The sequence below is a fragment of the Sarcophilus harrisii genome, chromosome 5 (assembly GCF_902635505.1).
Source record: "Sarcophilus harrisii chromosome 5, mSarHar1.11, whole genome shotgun sequence".
In the NCBI taxonomy this organism is placed as follows: Eukaryota; Metazoa; Chordata; class Mammalia; order Dasyuromorphia; family Dasyuridae; genus Sarcophilus; species Sarcophilus harrisii.
The window spans coordinates 76342514-76362080 of NC_045430.1; the positions used below are offsets into that span (position 1 = coordinate 76342514).

Genomic DNA, 19567 nt, shown 5'->3' on the forward strand with positions numbered 1-19567 from the left:
TCCTTTAAAAAGGAAAAACTGAAAACCCTAAAGTAATTCAATTAGCAAAGAAGGATGTGGGGGGATACTTGGGCTACCCCTTTTTCTATCCCAGATTCTATAGTGCAGACTACAGTGTGACCTTCACTAACTATTAACTGAATGCTTTCAACTATATGTTGGACCATTAAGACCCTCATTTCTGCTAATAATATCTTTGAGTTTACTATTAATTAAACTTTTTTGGGAATGAGCACACGAAGCCAACACATTTTCTTTCCACATCATGAACTTTTTGAGGCAGGAAAAGAATGCTTTCATTTTAAGTACATTATCTCCTGGCTCCAGGGAACCCAGAACTGTTGACAGTGATTTTTAGAAGTGTGATTTCTCACAATAGGAATTGACAAGGTCCAAGTTCGTTGTGGAGGTCAGCCAGAGAACCCTCTGCTTCTGGCCCCAGCAGGTGCTGGTGCAATCCCAGCAGAATCTGTGACAAAAATATTGAATCTGACCTTGTGTAGCCATGGACTCAACTGAAGCTTCATTACTAGACTTCCCACTTCCTCTTTGTAAAAGTTTGGGTGGGTGGGGGCAGCTGTCCATGGATGTGGAATATTGCATATTCAACTTTTTTTGGTATATTGATTAGTTTAGCTATTTTTCCTTCTCTATTTAAAAAATAAACTATTATAAAGGATAGCTGTGGAGTGGATAGGGAGTAGCAAAAGGAAATCAAGATGATATAAAAATAGGCCATCAATAAAATCTCAAATAAAATTTTAAAAATAAAATGTAACTATAGCTTTATCACCAAGATATTTTGTACTTCATAGTAACCCTATAGGACTGTTGAATTGTCACCAAGTCAAGTCCCAAACCATTTATTACTATGTTCTTGGCACTGTGCTAAAGGCCCTGTATGTAAATACAGAACTGAAAGTCAATTTCTGCTCCTCAAAAAGCTTACATCCTAAGGAGAGAAGACAGCTTATCAAAGGGAATTGGGAAAGCAAGATGGAAGTATCCTTTGTGGGACCTGGAGAGTCAGGAGTACAGCTTGGAAAGGAGTGAAAACATGGTTGGTCCAGGCTTCCTCCTTAAGATAAGATCCTGGGAAGAACCCTAGGAAGCCAATCAAAATTATTCCAGAGTTATTCCAATGTATGAAGTCCAGAGAGTTTCCAGGGTGAAGAGATTTCTGATAGATGATAAAATCTGGAAAGAAGAGAAATAGGAATGTGATAGAAATTTTTCTTTTCCTCAGTTTCATCCTATACTTGTTTCTTTATGAAGAATCCAGGGAGAAAAGGAGATAAAACTTTTTGGAAATGATTTGCTTTACTTCTAATTATTCATATATATGATGTGAAAATTCAAGTAATCTAGAAAAAAAAATTGAATAGGGAAGAAAATATTCTTTACGTTCCCTTCCCTTAGTCATTCCTTGGATCAGATTGGATTAATTTATCTATTTGATTTTTTATTATTTCTTTTTAATGTCTTTCCTATCTTCTAGTTATATCTGCAGATTTGAATGGATTTTGGTCTAAGATAAACCAAGTCAAGATTAAAAAAGAATTAGGCTGGCCGAAAGTTATAATTGACTCTAAAAGATTTGACACTGCTCTGAAAGTATATGTTTTGAAAACTAGAGAAAGTTTTCCATTTATAAAAAAAAAATCCTGTTTTTCAAGCATTCAAACTAGGCTATTGGTAGCTTGAGTTTGGAAACCCCTGAGCCAGAGAAATCTTTTCTCCTCTCTACCCAGCATCCTGCCAGCTCAGCAAACTAAGTAATTGAACTGTTGTATAAATACTGCAGTCCTCCTCTGTCCTTGGGGGAGGGCATTGTGGAAGGATTTCAGTTATTAATTATTCTCTTTGGGTCTCCTGACAACAAGTGTCTTGGAATGTTTTGCCTGTGCCTCATGCTCCTTGCCGATGGACCTTGTTGAGAATTGCTTTAGAAAGAAGCCCTTAATAAAAATAAGAAAAATGAAAACTCCTCAAACTTCGGATAAGAATTTGCCACACAAGAAGCTATTTTGTAATGTGTTACGTTTACATGGTGTTGGTTTGAGTACCAATGGGAATAGGAAGAATAGTTGTTACCATTTGTACAGCTATTTGCAAAATATAGAACTGCAATGTTCTGTGATCGTCATGTAGCACCTTGGTTTTGGAAAATTACCAAGAACAATCTTGAGAAAAATGAGTTTTTAAGCTTTGTATAATTCCCATATGCAATCTAAGACCACCCAATTTTTCCTTGAGTTCATGGTGCTCAGATTCATTATGCCATCTGTCAGTGTCTAAGAAGAAATTGTTCACCTGAGTGAGATCTGAGAATTTTAAGATATTTTCATAATTGTTTCAATATTTCAGTGGTTTTCCTTCTGTGTAAGTGTGTGTGTGTATGCTTATTTTAAACATTCCAAGAAAAGGTCCATAGGTTTTACCCTACTGTCGAAGGCATCCATGACAAAAAAGAGTTAAGATTCCTATTCTTAGATATATGTCCTGATGGGCCATCTCTGTTGATTTACTATCAATAGGGATATCTTCACACACTATTTTTTTCATATATATATATATATAATTATTATTATTATTGTTAACTCTCCCTGTTGCTGGAGATTCATGATCTCCAAAGAATAAAAATGTACATCTCACAGAAGGCAATAGAAGACATAATTGGTGGATGTAAAGAGATTGCAACATATTACCAACTATAAGTGAGAGAGCATGTCATTCTCCACCTTTCTCCAAATCTGTTGATGTAGTTAAAATATACTCACAGTTGAAAAGTTTTTTAATGTGTTAACAAAGTCTTAAATGTGAGCACTAGGGAGGTATGAATGCTTCTCTAATTGAGTCATAAGGGGCAACATGATTAGCTGAGCAGAAAATGGACCATACCTTTGAGGGCCATTTAAAAAAAAAAAAAAAAGCCAAGTTGTTAGTTCTACTGGGAGTTTAAAGCCAGGAGCTTCAAGTGTAGGGAGGGAAGGCACTCTCTTTTCCTTTTCCCAAAGTATTGAGTATAGTTTGCCTAGTGGAAAGACACCTTATTCAGCAGTTTGAGAGCTTGTCAGTTTGAGAAAGTTGGAAATATAGTTGAGTAAATATGGACATTCATTACAGACTGAGATGGACACAGAAAGGTGGTTATTTGAGAGAGGAAGCGTAGAACAGGACCTCCTTTGTAAAAGTGGTGGACTGTGGATGTGTAGAACATTGTATATTCTGTCAGATTCAATTGATAGGATGGTAAGTTTTGCTGAACTACTTTTTCAGCTGTCTTTAAATTTTTTTTTTTTTACTTTCACAAACACCAACAAACATAAACATTTCCATGTGTTAAAAACCAGAATAATGAATTATGTATGGAACTATGAATTTCATTATCTATACTTTGTTGTGGTTGTTTTTTTAAATGTGTTTTCAGTTTAACATGTTAACTTCAAAACTGTCTTGAATTTGGGGCCCAATGAATCTCCTTTTGTTCTCTTCATTTTTTCTTTAAATATTTCTTTGATCCTATTTTTTTCTCTTTTTTTAAAAAACAACATTTTAACTAGTTTTGCTTTCCCCCATAATCCCTCCTCACCAACCTCCAAAAATCTTCTTCTTAACAAGTTGTTATACTTTAACCACAAATTGGTGATAAAAAAAAATCTGTCTCATTCTGCTCCTATTATCCTTATCAAGGGATAGGAAACTACTTTATCATCAGTATTCTTGAGTCAAGGCGATTTCATTGACCAGATTACTAAGCCTTTCAAAATAGTTTTTCTTACAATATTGTAGTCATTTAGAAGTCATTATCCAAGTTCTATACACCTAATTCTATCTTACAGTTCATATAAATCCTTCCAGGTTTTTCTAAATCTGTCTCTTTACTCACTTTTTTCAGTATAGTAATTATATTTCATTACGTTCACATGTCATTTTTATTAGAATGTTCCCCAATTGATGGGCACACAAGTTGTTTTTATTTTTTTCCTGAAACAAAAAGTACTGTTATGAATGTTTTTATTTGTATTGAATCATCCTTCTATACCTTTGATATCTTTGGGCTAGATGCATAGTTTAGCAGCTTTTAAGTTGTAGTTCCAAATGACTTTCTAAAATATATGGAACAATTCACAAATCCATTAGGAGTACATTAATGTGCCTGTTTTCTTGTAGTTCCTCTAACAATTCTCATTTTCCAATTTTGTCATTTTCACCTGCTTTAATATATGTAAAGTGGAACCTCAGAGTTGTTTTCATTTTTTGTCCTATTAGTGATTTCAAACAATTTTCATAGGGTTTTTAGCTTGCTTTTCTTTTAAGAATTATCTATGAATATCTTTTGGCCACCTATCTCTTGGGGAGTGGCTCTTGTTCTTGTATATTGAAGCCAGTTTTTTACATTTCTTCCTCTTCAGATCTTTTCCAGAGAAATTTGATACAAAGATTTCCCCAACTTCTCCCCTGCTGTAATTTTAGCTACATATTTTGTTTGTATTTAAAAGCTTTTCAATTTTACATAATCAAAATTGTACATTTTTCCCCTTATAATCCTCTTTGTCCCTTGTTTATCAGTAATTCTTCCTTTTATCGTTAGAAAAAAAATCTCCTTTCTTCTCCTCATTTGTTTATGATTTTATACCTAACTCATTATCTGTGTGGTACTTTTAATGAGATACGTAGTGAAGTTTCCTCCAAATTTCTTTCCATAAATCCTTAGCATAGTAGTCATCATCTTTAGATTTATCAAATTTATCAAATGCTTACCTTGTAAGTTCTCACCTTGCATTCCTAATAGAAATAAAAATAATGATTATAATAATAATTAGCATTTATATAGCACCTGCTGTATGCCAGGCACTAAGCATTTTACAATTATTATCCCATTTGATCCTCACAACAGAACTGAGAGATGTGATATTATCTGTATTTTACAGGTAGGAAACTGAGGTAAATAGAAGTTAGATTGCAAGAATAGGGTCACACAATTAATATATGTCTGAGATCAGACTTGAACTCAGCCATTTCTGCCTCCAAGCCTAGTACTTTTATCAATTCTGCCATCTAGTCAGTCCCACTGGTTTCCTAACTTAGTTTCCTAATCTGTAAAATAGTGTTAATAATAGCACCTAACTTTCAGGGTTGTTGTAATAAATCAAAGGAGATATTTAAAGCACTTACTATACTGTCTGGACATACTGGGTTCTATTTAAATGCTAGCTGTTATAATTATTATTATCATTTCTTAGATATTTTATGCATTCTGTAGTTTTTTTAATGGTGTTAATTCTTTATATCTCATCTTCTTCATTTAGTTAGCTCATGATTGCAGACTATTTTATGTCCTGTAAATTTTATGAAATTATTAACAGTTTCAATTCAATTTTAATTCTTTCTCCATGGGTTGTTAAGTAAACATTTTCAAAAAGAGAGAATTTTTTTCCTCTTTGCCTATGCTTTTATCTCCTTTTTTTTGGTCTTGTATAATTTATTTCTAATATTTGTTTAGCCATATCAAATAATAATGGTACTTAATGGGTGGCCTTATTTTACTCTTGATCTTATTGGAAAGGTCTCATCATTACAGATTATACCAGAAATGCTTTTAGATATTATTTAATATATTGTTCTGAACTCAGATTTTTTTCCCAAAGTTTTGTTTTTCTAAATTTGGCATTCTTTGTGCTTTGCTTGATATAGCATCTTTTTTTCCCTTCTATATATTACCCGATGCTGAGGTTAAAGTGGGAGCAGGTACCTGAATCTTAGGAGCAGTAGTATGTATTTCTTTCATTAAGCAATGGTAAAAAGCATTATGTCTACAATAGCTTTTCTACTTATTTTAAAGATGTCTTGAAAAGATTCAACATGCAAAAGAGCTGCCTTGTAAGGAACTCTGGGAGGTGCGGGAGAGAAGGGAAAAGCTGGTGAAAGCAGCTACATTGTAAGGATTTCCATTTTTAAAAATTCCTAAACAAGTGGAGGCTTTTCCCTTAGTGGGAAGGTAATGTGATATAATGGGAAAATGTTTGGATTTGATAACAAGAGACTTGGAATTAAATCCCTCCTTTCAAACTTGCAACTTTGGACAGACCTCTGTGGGACTCTGAGGGAGTTGGACTAAATGAGCTCTCTAAAATCTGTGATCTTATGATTTCAGTAATAGTGTTATAGTGAACCCTAAGGGAGATTGTGGGGGGGAAAAAATCATGTGCTTTTTGTTGTTTTTGTTGTTGCAACAAACAGCTGCTGAAATTTCTGGGTAAAAGTGGACAGAGCCACATTTGGACCCTCTCCAGTGATATCCTTAAGGGACACACTGAACTCTTAGATTTATCCTTCTGGTATAAAGATTTAATTTAACATACGTGATTATAGATATTCTTCTGAAAGATTCTTGTAAGTGTAATTTTTGTAAATTGTGTATGTGATTGAATTTTGTAAGTCCTCAAATTAAGTGTACAGGGAACCCTATTTAAAAGAACACTAAAGTGAATCCCTATGTTTTTAAAATAATCAAACATTTCTTCTCCCCTGTTCCAATTCCACTTCATCTAAAATGATGTAAGTTTTGAGAATTCCATATGTTGGGCTCTTTTAAAGGATTTCTCAATTTGATTGACTTGAAATCCCAACAAAATGGAAGTATAGTAATGGCCGTTTTGAAACTTGCTGGAAATTTAGTACACCATAAGCGCATGACCTTAGTTAGAGATTTTAGATGCTCCAGGTTTAAAATATGCTATTCTTAGCTTTAGCTAGCTTGGATGTCTGCCTTGGCCTTTACGGTTGAAAAGAAGTAGAAAAGGAAATTTACTCTATGATACTTTATAAAGGAAATCGTTTTGTCTAACTGAAATCTAAATACATCCAATGACCCCCAAAGGTTTGGGAAGACTTTATTAAATTAATTTTCTGTTACAAAGCTTATGAAACTCCTCATGTTAAAAATCTGAAAAACTTTCCTTTCTTTGGTTGTAATTCAGAGTATTTCTTTAAGATAAAATATCAAATCAGTGACTCTGCTGGATCTAATGTGGTTGATAACACTGGAAAGGATCTTTTTATTTTATGGACCTCTTTGGCAGTATGGTGATGCTTGGGGGCCCCTTCTTCGAGTCATGTTTTTAAGTGCATGAAATAAAATTCATAGGATTACAAATAAGAAAGCCTGTTTATATAGTTAGAGGTATATGCATACACTTAAATACACACATCTGTATCCATATTTTTTTTTTAAGTTTACAGACCCCAGGTTATAAACTTCTGCTCAGTGGTTTGGGTAGGAAGAGATAGAGGATGGCACTGATGACCTAGATCTGAGGCTCTGCTTTCCTTTTATAGTCATGCTTAAATTAAGCAGATGGAGATCACAGCTCCCAGCTGGGCTTTCAGGCTCCCCCTGCCACCCTTTGCACAGTAAAGTGCACTGGCCCCAATGCCAGCTGGTTCAAAGGACAAAGAAGAGGCAGATTGTCTGTCTCAGCAGGACACTGAGATGGGCAACATTTGACTATGGGGAAGGGAGAAGAGGTCCTGCAGATTTGGGTGAGGCTCTGAGGCTTCAAACAGCTCGGCACACTGGGAGGGGGGAGCTTTACCTTTTGATGGATTTTTTAATGCCTGAGTTTATGGACCATTGTATTGTTTTGGATAAAAACCGGTTATAAGACTACACAGTCCATGGGGCAGATGTATATAGATTCAGATGTTAGTAATGTTTATTTTGCCTCTCTGACTGCTATTTGGGAATCTTCCTGTTCTCCTTCCTCTGCTGCCCATGTCAGGGGTATTCTGTTGTACTAAAACCAGTAATTTCCACTAGTGAAATGAGAGAAAAATGTGGCCTTGCTATACAAAGGACTTTGTGATTGGCACGGCACATGGGGGAACCGCAGGACCTTCCTTCAGGTGACTGCCACCTATGTAATCTCAGGTGATTTATCTAACCTGCCTGGGCTTCAATGTCCATATATCCAAATAGATTATCTCTAAATTCCCTTTCTGCTCCAAATCTTTGATCCCTTCAATAGTACAATGGAAACACTCAGCCTTGCCAACGCATTTTTAAGTATATCGAATACCCAGGGGCCCTTCCTCATTTTCTCTTGATGTTACAAGAGTGCCAGTAAAGTACACAAACTATCCATTCATTATCCCTTGGTCTCTCCAAAGGATCAGCCATTCTTTTTCTTCAGTGCTATTTTGGATGTGTGCTCAGATGCTGCCCACTAAGTGCTTCTCCATGTGGTTTTCTGGTTGATACTCATTTTTCAGTTCCTTGGAGATTGTCATGTTGGATGCTTCTCAGTTATGACTTAACAGCAGGAATTTAGTATCTTTAAAGTCAGAGGTGTCGAACACAATTAAAACATAATTAGGAAATAATTTAACAATATTCTAATGGAGTATAAATAATGTCAATATGTGGTTTTCTAAGTTGGGATTCTTGTATGTTTTAGTGGCCTCCACTTCTATTTAAATTTGAAACCCTTGGTTAAAGAAACTGTACGATATCCTGAAGGCAATTTTCAGCTCACTCAAGTCTGAATGATGATGATTAATTATCACATTATTGTAATATTATTAATTATCATATATACAGCCTTTTAAGGTTTGTAAAGTAAAGAATTGCAGAATGTAAATTTATATCAGGAGAAAGGCATCCAAATTCCAGTTGAACATAGTAATCAGTCTTGGTCCTGGAGCCCAGAAATAGAGATGACATATATATTTCTTCTTGCTTTCTATAGATTATCTCAGCAGTCATGTGAGAGGTCAGTGTATTTCTATCTCCATTTTATGGAAGAGGAAACTTAAGGCTGAGAGCCCTGGATCACGTTCCTACTTAAGTATCTGTTTGGAGAGTTTAAACTGACTCCAAGTTGTGCATTCTGTGCACTGTACCAAATGGAAAACAATGCATTGCTTTGTAATGGGCATCCATCCAATTCCCTTGGCACACTGGATCACTTTATTGGGCTAACTTGTATGAGACAGTTGTCCTTCAAGGGTTATATTTGCTCTTGCTCATGCTGATTTCTTGCTGTACTCAAACTACTTTAATCATCTTCTTCTCACCTTGTGATTTCTTGTGACCTTTGTTTTAGGTAGCAACACTTTTGATTCACATTTATGTGATGCTGGCACTAGGATACTTATTTTTAGAATTTTATTAAAAGCACCTCTGAACAAGAAGAAGGGCCTATTGAACAAAACACATGACTTATTCCCTCCAGTTATATTAATATCTGATCATTATGTTGACCTTTAAGGTTCATAAAACATTCTCCAGATGTTACTTATCTAATACTTACAAATATCCCATTGGGGAGATACGACAGATAGTATTATCTCCATTTTACAGATAAGAAACTGAGGTGGTGGGAGAGATAAAATAGTTTTGCTCATAGTGACCTAGGTAGTGTCAGAGGAGAGATATGAGCCCAAGTATTTCTTGACTCTGAATTAAAATATCTTTCTACTGTACTATATCTAGTTCTGAATCCAATTATTTTTCCATAACACCAAGGACTAGTTATATCCAAAGTGCAGTTAAATTTTAATAACAAGGCATCTTATTTTACTCATCTCTCAACAAGGGTTAGCACTTGGTAACAGAATGAGAAAGAAGTCACTATAAGAAGAACCTTATTTACCAGTAATAGATGCTCAGGTATCAAAAAGACTTGTGTGAACTGATTCAGAGTGAAATAAGAATAAGGAGGACAGTTTTACACAATGACTGTTAAAAAACAACAACATAGAAAGTCAGCCAGTTTGGGATTAAATGGGATAACTAGCCTCGGTCCTAGAAAATCAGAATTAATAATGAAATCTCTGGCCCCTCCTTGCAAAGAATATTATCAAATGTGGTCTTGTTTTGTCAGTCTGCTTGCTTTTTTTTTCTTGGTTGCAAGGTGCAAGAGAGGTTTAGCAGCCAGATCTTTGGGGTATATATTAGAAAATAATTATGTTTGAAAACAAACATAAAGGGATCAGCAGAACTTTTAAAAAATAAATTCTTGACATATCACATTGATTTGTTCCAATTCCAGAAGAATGCTCCTTGTATATATAATTCTTCACTTGTACATCTGGGCACACAGAGCTCATTACTGTCACAGTGCTATTTCTCTTTCCCTGACCTGGAATGGAAAGGGAACAGGAAAATTAGCACGACCTCATTCTCATAGGGTGTTTCTAGGCCTTGCCACCTCGAGGGTCTAGTACACTAGATGGAGTGTAGAGACTACCCTTACCAAAGGACTCAGATCTGGGAAATCAAGTTATCCCAGGAAAATTCCTTTTAACTTTCTGGGCCATAGCTTTCTCACCCATAAAATGAGATGATCATTGAAGTCTCTTATTTCTCTAATATTCTCTTAACCCAAAAGGTATTTTTCCACTGATGTTCCAAATGGACACAGTATTTAAATAGCTGAATATTAAAAGGACTGGGTTTTACTAACTAATGTAAACAAGAATTGTCAGATATCCTTTTCACTATGGTAGACTTTAATTTAAAAACAAACAAAAATTTCCAAAAATGAATGTAGGATTTAAAGTGAGGTCTCTTAAAAAAAAGAATTTATGCACAAAGCTGCCGTGAAATCCATTAAGGTTTCCAACAGTAGCTTTAAGTAGCCTAAGGTCATGATTAGGCTCTTAGGGGAAAAATATACACACACATACATATGAGAGACTGACATGGACCTTGGGGCGGGGCGGGGGGGAGGGGGGGAGACGGAGGAGAGAGAAAGAGAGACAGTAAATTTAAAAAAAAAAGACTGACATGATCAGAACAAGTTGGAGCTGGGAAATGACTCACTCATCTTTCTTTTTTTTTTTTTTTATAGCTTTTTATTTACAAGATATATACATGGGTAATTTTTCAGCATTAACAGTTGTAAAACCTTTTGTTCCAATTTTTCCCTCCTTCTCCCCCACCCCATCCCCTAGATGGCAGGTAGACCAATACATGTTAAATATGTTAAATATAATATATGTATACATGTCCATACAGTTATTTTGCTACACAAGAAGAATCGGACTCTGAAATAGTGTACAATTAACCTGTGAAGGAAATCAAAAATGCAGGTGGACAAAAATATAGGGATTGGGAATTCTATGTAGTGGTTTATAGTCATCTCTCACAGTACTTTCGCTCGGTGTAGCTGGTTCAGTTCATTACTGCTCCATTGGAACTGATTTGGTTCATCTTCAATGATGAAGATGGCCAGGTCCATCAGAATTGATCATCATATAGTATTGTTGTTGAAGTATATAATGATCTCCTTATTCTGCTCATTTCACTCAGCATCAGTTCGTGTAAGTCTCTCCAGGCCTTTCTGAAATCCTCCTGTTGGTCATTTCTTACTGAACAATAATATTCCATAACATTCATATACCACAATTTATTCAGCCATTCTCCAGTTGATGGGCATCCATTCCGTTTCCAGTTTTGCTGCCACAAACATTCTTGCACACACAGGTCCCTTTCCCTTCTTTAAGATCTCTTTGGGATGTAAGCCCAGTTCACTCATCTTTCTGAGGGAGAGTCATCACTAAACACATTTGGGTAGTTAGTGGTGATTATCTGTGAATCCCTATTTCCCTCTGCTATGCATAGTATGAGCTAATCGAAAGTTTTGTTGGGTTCTACCCAGTGGAACATGGTGATCAAATGAATGTTCCTACTTGGTGTCAGTACTAAAGAAGTAGGTGTTTCTTTATGTTTAATAGTTGTTGTGCTTTTTGAGAGAGGGGAAGAGAAAGAAACCAGACACATAAAAGATAAGCTGCCATATGTTTCTCTCTCCCTCCCTTTCCCCCCAAGGAAACTGTAAAAAGTATGATTTCTTTAAATTGTTCCACAAATGAGTCTGCATTGGCAACTGGAAAAAAAAAAATCCGATGCATCATATACATTAAAACAGATTCAAATTGTTTGGGATTATGCCAGCTCTGAATCCTTAATTTTAGATTCTAAACCTTCGTCCCTTCTACCAAAGCAAATTAAATGATATAATTGGGAAACCTCACTGGGATGTTGATATTTTATAATTAATATTTTGGGAAATTTTCCCCATTGAGTTGAACAGCTAATTCCATGAAATCAGGTAAATAGAAGAAGTTGTATTTTGGATTATGATTCCATTTGCTGGAACAGCACCTTGAATTTGATGCTTAAAAAATGTTGAATGGGGATAGACAGGAACCTCTAGCTCCCTTTCAAGATTCAGATTATATATATACCACCTCCTATAAAAAGCCCTTTCTAATTTCTCTCATTTGTTATGTATTCTCCAACCCCCACAAGTGATTTAGTATTCATTGTTGCCTATATTTAATAATTTCAAGAAGGATTTGTTTCACTTTGGTCTAAGTATTATCCCTAATACTTACTGGAGTAGTTGCTAAGAAATATTTTTACTCATTTAATTATATAAGGAGCAGAATTTAGGCTGTGATTGGATACTGATTCTAGATGCTACTAAAAGGTTTTTAGTGCCTCCCCTTCATAAATTACCTTTTATCAGTTTGGTATAAAGTAATTTTATATGTATTTACATGAGTATGTGTCTTTCCTAAGAAAATGTAAGCTCTGTGAGGGCAAAACTTCTCCTCTCCTCTCCCCTCCCCTCTTCTTCTCTCCACTTCCCTCCCCTCCCCTCTTCTCCTCTTTTCTTTTCTTTTTTTTTTCTTTTCCTTCCTTCCTTCCTTCCTTCCTCCCTCCCTCCCTCCCTCCCTCCTTCCCAGCTTCTTTCCTTCCCTTCCTTCCCTTCCTTTCCCTCCCTCCCAGTGTTTAATACAGAGGGTAACCCATAGTAGAGGCTGTGTAAATGCCAAGGAAAAAAGGGAACTTTCAGTCTAATATTATTGGATAAATCAGAGAAAAATATATAATAATAGAGAACATATTCAGCATCTCTGGGTTTTCATTTTCCCCCTCAACTTCTCAATTAGATTTTTGCTTGACCTTTTCAAAACTCATCTAGGTCAAGAGTTCTTATTAGCCCGAGGTCCATCAACTTGGATTTAAAAAGCAACATATTTATTTTGTGTGATTTCCTTATGTATTTTATGCTTTAAAAAATTACTCAAAAAAAGGACTTCATAACCTTCTCCATACTGACAGAGGTCAGTAATATAAGCCCTGTCTATACTCTTTAACAACCTGATTTTTTTCACAAAAACTTAGAAATATTTTTCTTTTTTAAAAGGAATGCTTAGTTTGCTTCTCAGAACAACCCAGTTGTTTTTAATTCAAGGCTCAAAGGGATCACAATAATTTAGCAACCTCCTCTCTCCAAATAATGAAATCCTATCACAACACAGTTCCTTATTACACGTATTTCACTTTTTGCAGCAGATATTCCCCTGCCCTGACATATATTTTTATGTTCCCCAATAGCAGCTTCATTTAAAAAAAAATGGTTTTTTGCATCTAAGAAGACTGAATTATATTGGTGAAAATTATATATTTTCATATGAACTACTAGATAACTATTTGGAGCTTTCATTGTGAGCAGAAGAAATACCAATCAGTCTTCTAGTTACTTATTAATTTAAAGTACTAACTAGAAATTATTGCCCCTTTCTTGATAGTGAGAATTAGCAGAGATATATCACTGTAAAGTGGAGTTTAGATTCAGAAAAAGAACAATCCTTTCCCCTTACTTTTATTCAATCTATCTGATGCTCAAATTGTACAGTTCATCTCTGACTCTCTGACTTTCCTTCCTTATCTTCTTCCTGCATCCCTACCTTGTTCATCTTCTCATCATCATTTCCCAGCTACCTTCACCCTCCTATTATGTCCTGGAAGTCCTTCCATGTGACAGGAGAATGAGTGCTCACTTTCATCATCACATGCAGCTTACTTCCCTTTATGTATCCTTCCAATTTCTGGCCACTTCTAGGCCTACTTTAATCCTGCCTGCTTACCTCCTGCCTAAATACTCGAGTCCATGACTGTTCCTGTCTTTGAAGTCCTATACTACTTATCACTTGGGCTATGCAGGCTGTATGGTGTATTGGTGGGAGAATTACCCTGAGAGCTACAAAAACCTAGTTCAAATCTTGTTTCAGGCAGCTAAATTCGCTATATGACTCATACAAGTAATTAATCATTTCAGTTAAGTATCTGTTTGATTATCTATAAAAATGGGAATAATAACACTTAAACTAAGTACATCTTGGGTTTATTTTGATCATTTGCAACCTCTAGGTGTCATGGAAATGTATGTGGGATTATACATTTTAAGATGTAAGGGAATTGAAAGATCATTTCATCCATTGTCTTCATTCTTTATAAAAAGGAAATTGAGACCTAATAGTTTTGTGTCTTGTTTCAAGGTCAAACAAGAAATAGGTGACAGGGTTGACTTTAAAGTCAAGTTCTTTGATTCAAGGCCCTACATTCTTTTTCACTTTACTAAAGAAAATGAAGGGGCTGCAAAAAAATATGTGGGAGGAAAAAATTGGGGGTTTATCACAAAATGAGATCTGAGTAAATGCCATTGACAAATAAAAATTATCCTTTCCTGTCTCCTCAAGCCGTATATAAGTCAGGGATTCTTAACCCAAAGTATGTGAACTTAATATTTTGATAACTGTTTATTTCATTATAATTAGTTTCCTTCATAATTCTATGTATTTTATCTTATACATTTAAGAAAATGATTCTGAGAAAGTCCAAAAGTTTTTACTAAACTCCCAGCAGGTTTCATGACACACAAAAATTAAGAACCATTGATACATACATATGCACACACTCATGCACATACTATACAGCATTGCACAGCATCTAGGTGGTATGGTGGATAGGAAGATCTGAATTGAAATTTGGCCTCAGACCCTGGGCAAGGCACTTAAGCTTCCTTACCTCAGTTTCTTCATCTATTAAAACGAGTTGGAGGTGGAGATGGCAAGCCATTTCAGTATCTTTGACAGGAAAACCCCAAATGGGGTTACAAAGAATCAAACATTACAGAAAAATGATCAGTTATATTTTACACTCTGAAGTAGGAAATTAATCAAGAAGCATTAATTATTTGCCTCAGTTTCCTCATTTGTAAAATGAACTGGAGAAGGAAATGGCAACCTCATCCAGTATCTTTATCAAGAAAATCAAAATGGGGTCACAAAGAATCAGATACAATTGAACAATAATAAAATAATGATAATATGCCACAGAATTAGTTCTTTTTACCACTCATCTTAGCATTTAATCATGCGTTGTTTTGCATTTTTATATCTTAACTATTCATGCATCAGTTTCTTGCCATGAAGACTAAATAATCCATCCAGATGGGCTCAGAGCTCTCTCTTTCTGCGAGAGTAGAAATTTGGGGATTGAATAAAGATGTTTTGTGTCCACTTTGAGTTGAAGCCTTCACAAATCCACTCATCCTGATTCTTTCTGGCTGGACAGAGGGAGCCATTTCTAACTTTAAGGGACCATATTTTTTATAGTTCATTGGTGGTTCTGATGATGGTCAGAACAGAATACGCAAACTTAATCTCATTTATCCAACTGCTTCCGATTGTAGCTAAATAGAAGAAGCCTGTCCTCAAATTGGCCTTGGTCCTTATAATGAATAGTCTTTAGTATTCAAGTTTGTTTCTCTCTTCAGTAGCTTATGTGTTCTGCAAATGCTGTTACTATATCATGACAGAAATTGACTTGTAGGAGTTAGAACAGTAGTATAAATCAAAACTTTTTGAAGGTTTATGCTCTTTTTGAGATCAAGAATTATCAGCAAAAGACTTTTGAAGGTGGGAAACAGAAATCCAAGGAGATTGGGGCCAATTAGAACATAGCTTGAGAGTAGCATCTATTTTGGAGCATAGTAGGAAAAACATTCCAGAAATTCTGGACATTTTGGTTCAAGTAGTAAAGATAGATGAGCCTGTGATATTTCCATCAGGCATTGTACTGAGAAAACCAGCCAGTCATTAAACATTTATTAGAGACGTACTGTAAACCAAGCACTTCTGGGAAGGCAGATACAAAAAGAAAAATGATTCCTGACCTCAAGGAAGTTAAGATCTCATGAGGGAACAAGTCACCACGGATACTATTTTCCCCAGGAACAGAAGCCTGAGGGTATTGGGCTTGATGGTGAAGCAGAGCTGACCTGGAGTAAGGATGCATAGACAGTATTGTATAATGGGAAGAATATTAGATTTGTAGACAAAGGACTCGGTTCTGCCAATGGTTTTAACCTTAGCTCATCATCTCAGACTGTGGTTGGCCTTCCCTCAAATTCAGGCCCCATGCTCTTTCTGCCATAAAGGCTCTGCCTCTCGTGGGCTGCGGGGCTCAGTTAGAGCTGGAGAGTTGAACCCACCTTCAGCTGCAAGGGCAGAAGTGAGTCCAGTGGCTAGGGGACAGCTCCTTCTCTGTTCCGTTGTGGCCTTGTTTGTTTCATCATTACTCTCATGCTCTTTCCATCTGGAGAGGAATTCCTTGAGCAGCATTCTCAGGTGTCTCATTTCCCTCTGTCTTTTTTTTGTCTGCGCAGGACACGGATGGCATTTGCTTCCACTACTGGTCCCTTTTTGACGGGCACGCCGGCTCCGGGGCCGCTGTTGTAGCATCCCGGTTGCTGCAGCATCACATTGTGGAGCAGCTACAGGACATTATAGAGATTCTGAAGAACTCTGCGGTGCTCCCCCCGACGTGCCTCGGGGAGGAGCCTGAGAACAACCCCGCTAACAGTCGGACTCTGACCAGGGCTGCCTCCCTTCGAGGAGGTGTGGGAGCCCCCGGTTCCCCGAGCACCCCTCCCACGCGTTTCTTTACGGAGAAAAAGATTCCCCATGAGTGCCTTGTTATTGGGGCCATTGAAAGCGCATTCAAGGAAATGGTAGGTATAATTTGCTATGGATCATAGGGCCCTGAAGCACCCCACGGATGCCATTTAGGCCAACCCCCTGCCTTCCACAGATTGCTTCCTCAATCTCTACGTTCAGTCAGTGCTTTTAAACTCAAAACTGTTTTTTCTTATCTTGGGTGCTTTTTTATTTCCAAGGGAACTAAAGAATGGGTTATCTAAAAGTATAGTGATTTCCCAGATAAGACACACTGAGATTTGAAGAAGTTTGCCTTCCAAAATAAAACAGGAATCATTCTTGGTTAGCAGCACCTAAGTGGTCCTCCACTGGCATCAATGAGTGAGAACAGACATTTTTCTGCAGGATCTGGAATACAAATGAGTTTTTTCTGGGAATATCAAAAGAGAATTCATTTCATTTATTCAGTAGGAGAAACCAGTGGGATTGTAGAACTGGAAGACTGACTTTTTAATATTTGGTTTCTGTCTAACTTAACTAGATCATAGAATGTGTGAGTGATGGAGTATTGTATAATAATGTAGGAAAGGTAGGTTGAAATTAGGTTGTGAAGGGCTATAAATGCTAGATAGAGGAGATTATATTTGATTCTGTAGGGTTTTTTTAGACCTCTTCTTTAGAAATATCATTTTGGCACCAGCGTGGAAACAGCTGGAGAGGAGAAAAGACTTAAACCATTTATAAGGCTATTATAATATTCCTAGTGAAAGGGAAGAGAAAGGGAACAAGCATTTAAGTATTTTCTGTGTGCCAGACAGTATGCTAAAGTTTTACAAGTATTTATTTCATTTGATCTTCACAACAAACCTGGGAGGTAAGTGTTATTATTTTCCCCATTTTACAGATAAGGAAACTGAGGCTTTGAGATGTGAAGGGAGGTACCTGAGGTCATACAGCTAGCAAATATCTGAGACTGAATTTGAACTCAGGGCTTCCTGACTTCAAATAGTGAAGTGAATGAGGATTTGAACTAGGATAATGGTGATTCCTATGAATAGAAAGGAAAAGTTGGCTGCTGCCATTGTGAGATAAATTGTCAAGATTTGACCACTGGTTGGATCTATGGGACAAATGAATGGGAAAGACAGAGGATATAGCCATATGGTCCAGACATTTGAGAAGAGTTACCTCTATTAGTCCAAGCTCGGTATAAAACCCAACTATCTAGAAAATACTGTAGAAATACTTTTCTCTTTGCCATTTGAGTTATAAACATTTTAGAGACACTAATTTAAGCTCTTTAGAATAAAAACTCTCCCTAACTAGAGGGAAAAACCTCCTCCGTTTACATGATAGGAGTGAAAAGCAAAATAAATTTTAGTGTTTGAATTTTGTGGCCTAATTGACAATACCATGGAACATGTTCTTTTATATGAAACTGTTGTCTTCTCAGTTTTATCCACTAGAGGCCAATATTATATTAAGTCAAATCTCCAAAGCCATTTTCCAGCTCTGTGCTCCCTTTAGCTTCTGCTGTGTATTGAGAAACGACAGGAAATAAAATGAAAGAATCCTTTAGGAGAACACTTAGAAGAAGGGTGTCAGTTCCCTCTAATATTGTTTTTCAATTTTTAATTGGGCCATTTTGTTTTTGAGTTCTTGGTTTAGACGCCAGCACTAATAAATACATAAATAAAATAGTAGATTTATTTATTTTTGGAGTCTCAGGCAGTTTCACCTTTCTTAAATATCCTATTCCCTCTTTTAATAATCAAGATTAAGAATAGCTCTTTGTACCCCTGCAAAGCCTTGTTTCATTCCTCATTTCCTCCTCTAACTAGTCTGCCCTACTCTCCTGCTAGCTGCAAACCTGAGGTGTGCAAATAGAGTAGAATTTTTAGTAGAATCAACATCTTATATTGCAATTTTCCATAGTGTTAACCTCTCTATTCCTCTTCACCCCTGCTCATTATTTAAATACTATGACAAACTATTATTTCTCTTCTCTCCCTCTGTCTTTCCCCCCTTCTCTTTTTTCTTCCCTCTTATCACTTTACCCTCCTCCTTCTCCTTCTCCCTTTTCCTCTTCCTCTTTTTTTTCCCCTCTAATCTCATAGGCACCAATGTTAGGGGATCTTATGTCATTTAAGCCCCTCAGTTGTACTTTTTAAATTTTATTTTATGATCCATAGTTTTCTAGGCAAGTCAAAGCAAGCTGTTATATACATATACTCACAGTATGTAAATATGGTCACATATCTATACACATGTGTATTTTGGGCATGTACATACATGTGTACTCATGAGCATGTTCACATATATATGTGTGTGTATATATATCAAGTATACCTTGCTTTGGCTATATTCTGCAAAATATAGAACAAAATTTAGAAAGTAGAACAAGACTCCCTAAACCTTGATGCTGAGAATAGTTAGATACGCATATGTATATGTGCAGAGATTATATATTTAGAGATAAGTAAGATTTGTGATGAATTTCTAAGTAGAGTTCCCCTTATATTACAGTCACAGCTTCAATTTCCAATTTACCCAAATTCCTTCCCCCATTGGGTGCATGTCTGTATTTACACTATGCATTTAAAGTCCATGTATAGTATATATATCACATTATATGCATAATACATATACATATATTATATAGCTAAAATAGTAATACTATTATGTGAACGTATAATAAATATAACATGCATATTAATATACATATATGCAGTATACATGTGTGTGTATATATACATTGCATTTAGAA

General features: G+C 36.0%; 1 protein-coding gene across 1 annotated transcript in view; it reads left to right on the top strand.

Moving 5' to 3' along the window:
* Positions 1 to 19567, top strand: part of PPM1H (protein phosphatase, Mg2+/Mn2+ dependent 1H) — a 304448-nt gene that overhangs the window by 117973 nt on the left and 166908 nt on the right. The window contains exon 3 of the mRNA XM_031940929.1: positions 16530 to 16874. Coding sequence (XP_031796789.1) covers positions 16530 to 16874 — 345 coding nt within the window. The remainder of the gene's footprint in view (positions 1 to 16529; positions 16875 to 19567) is intronic.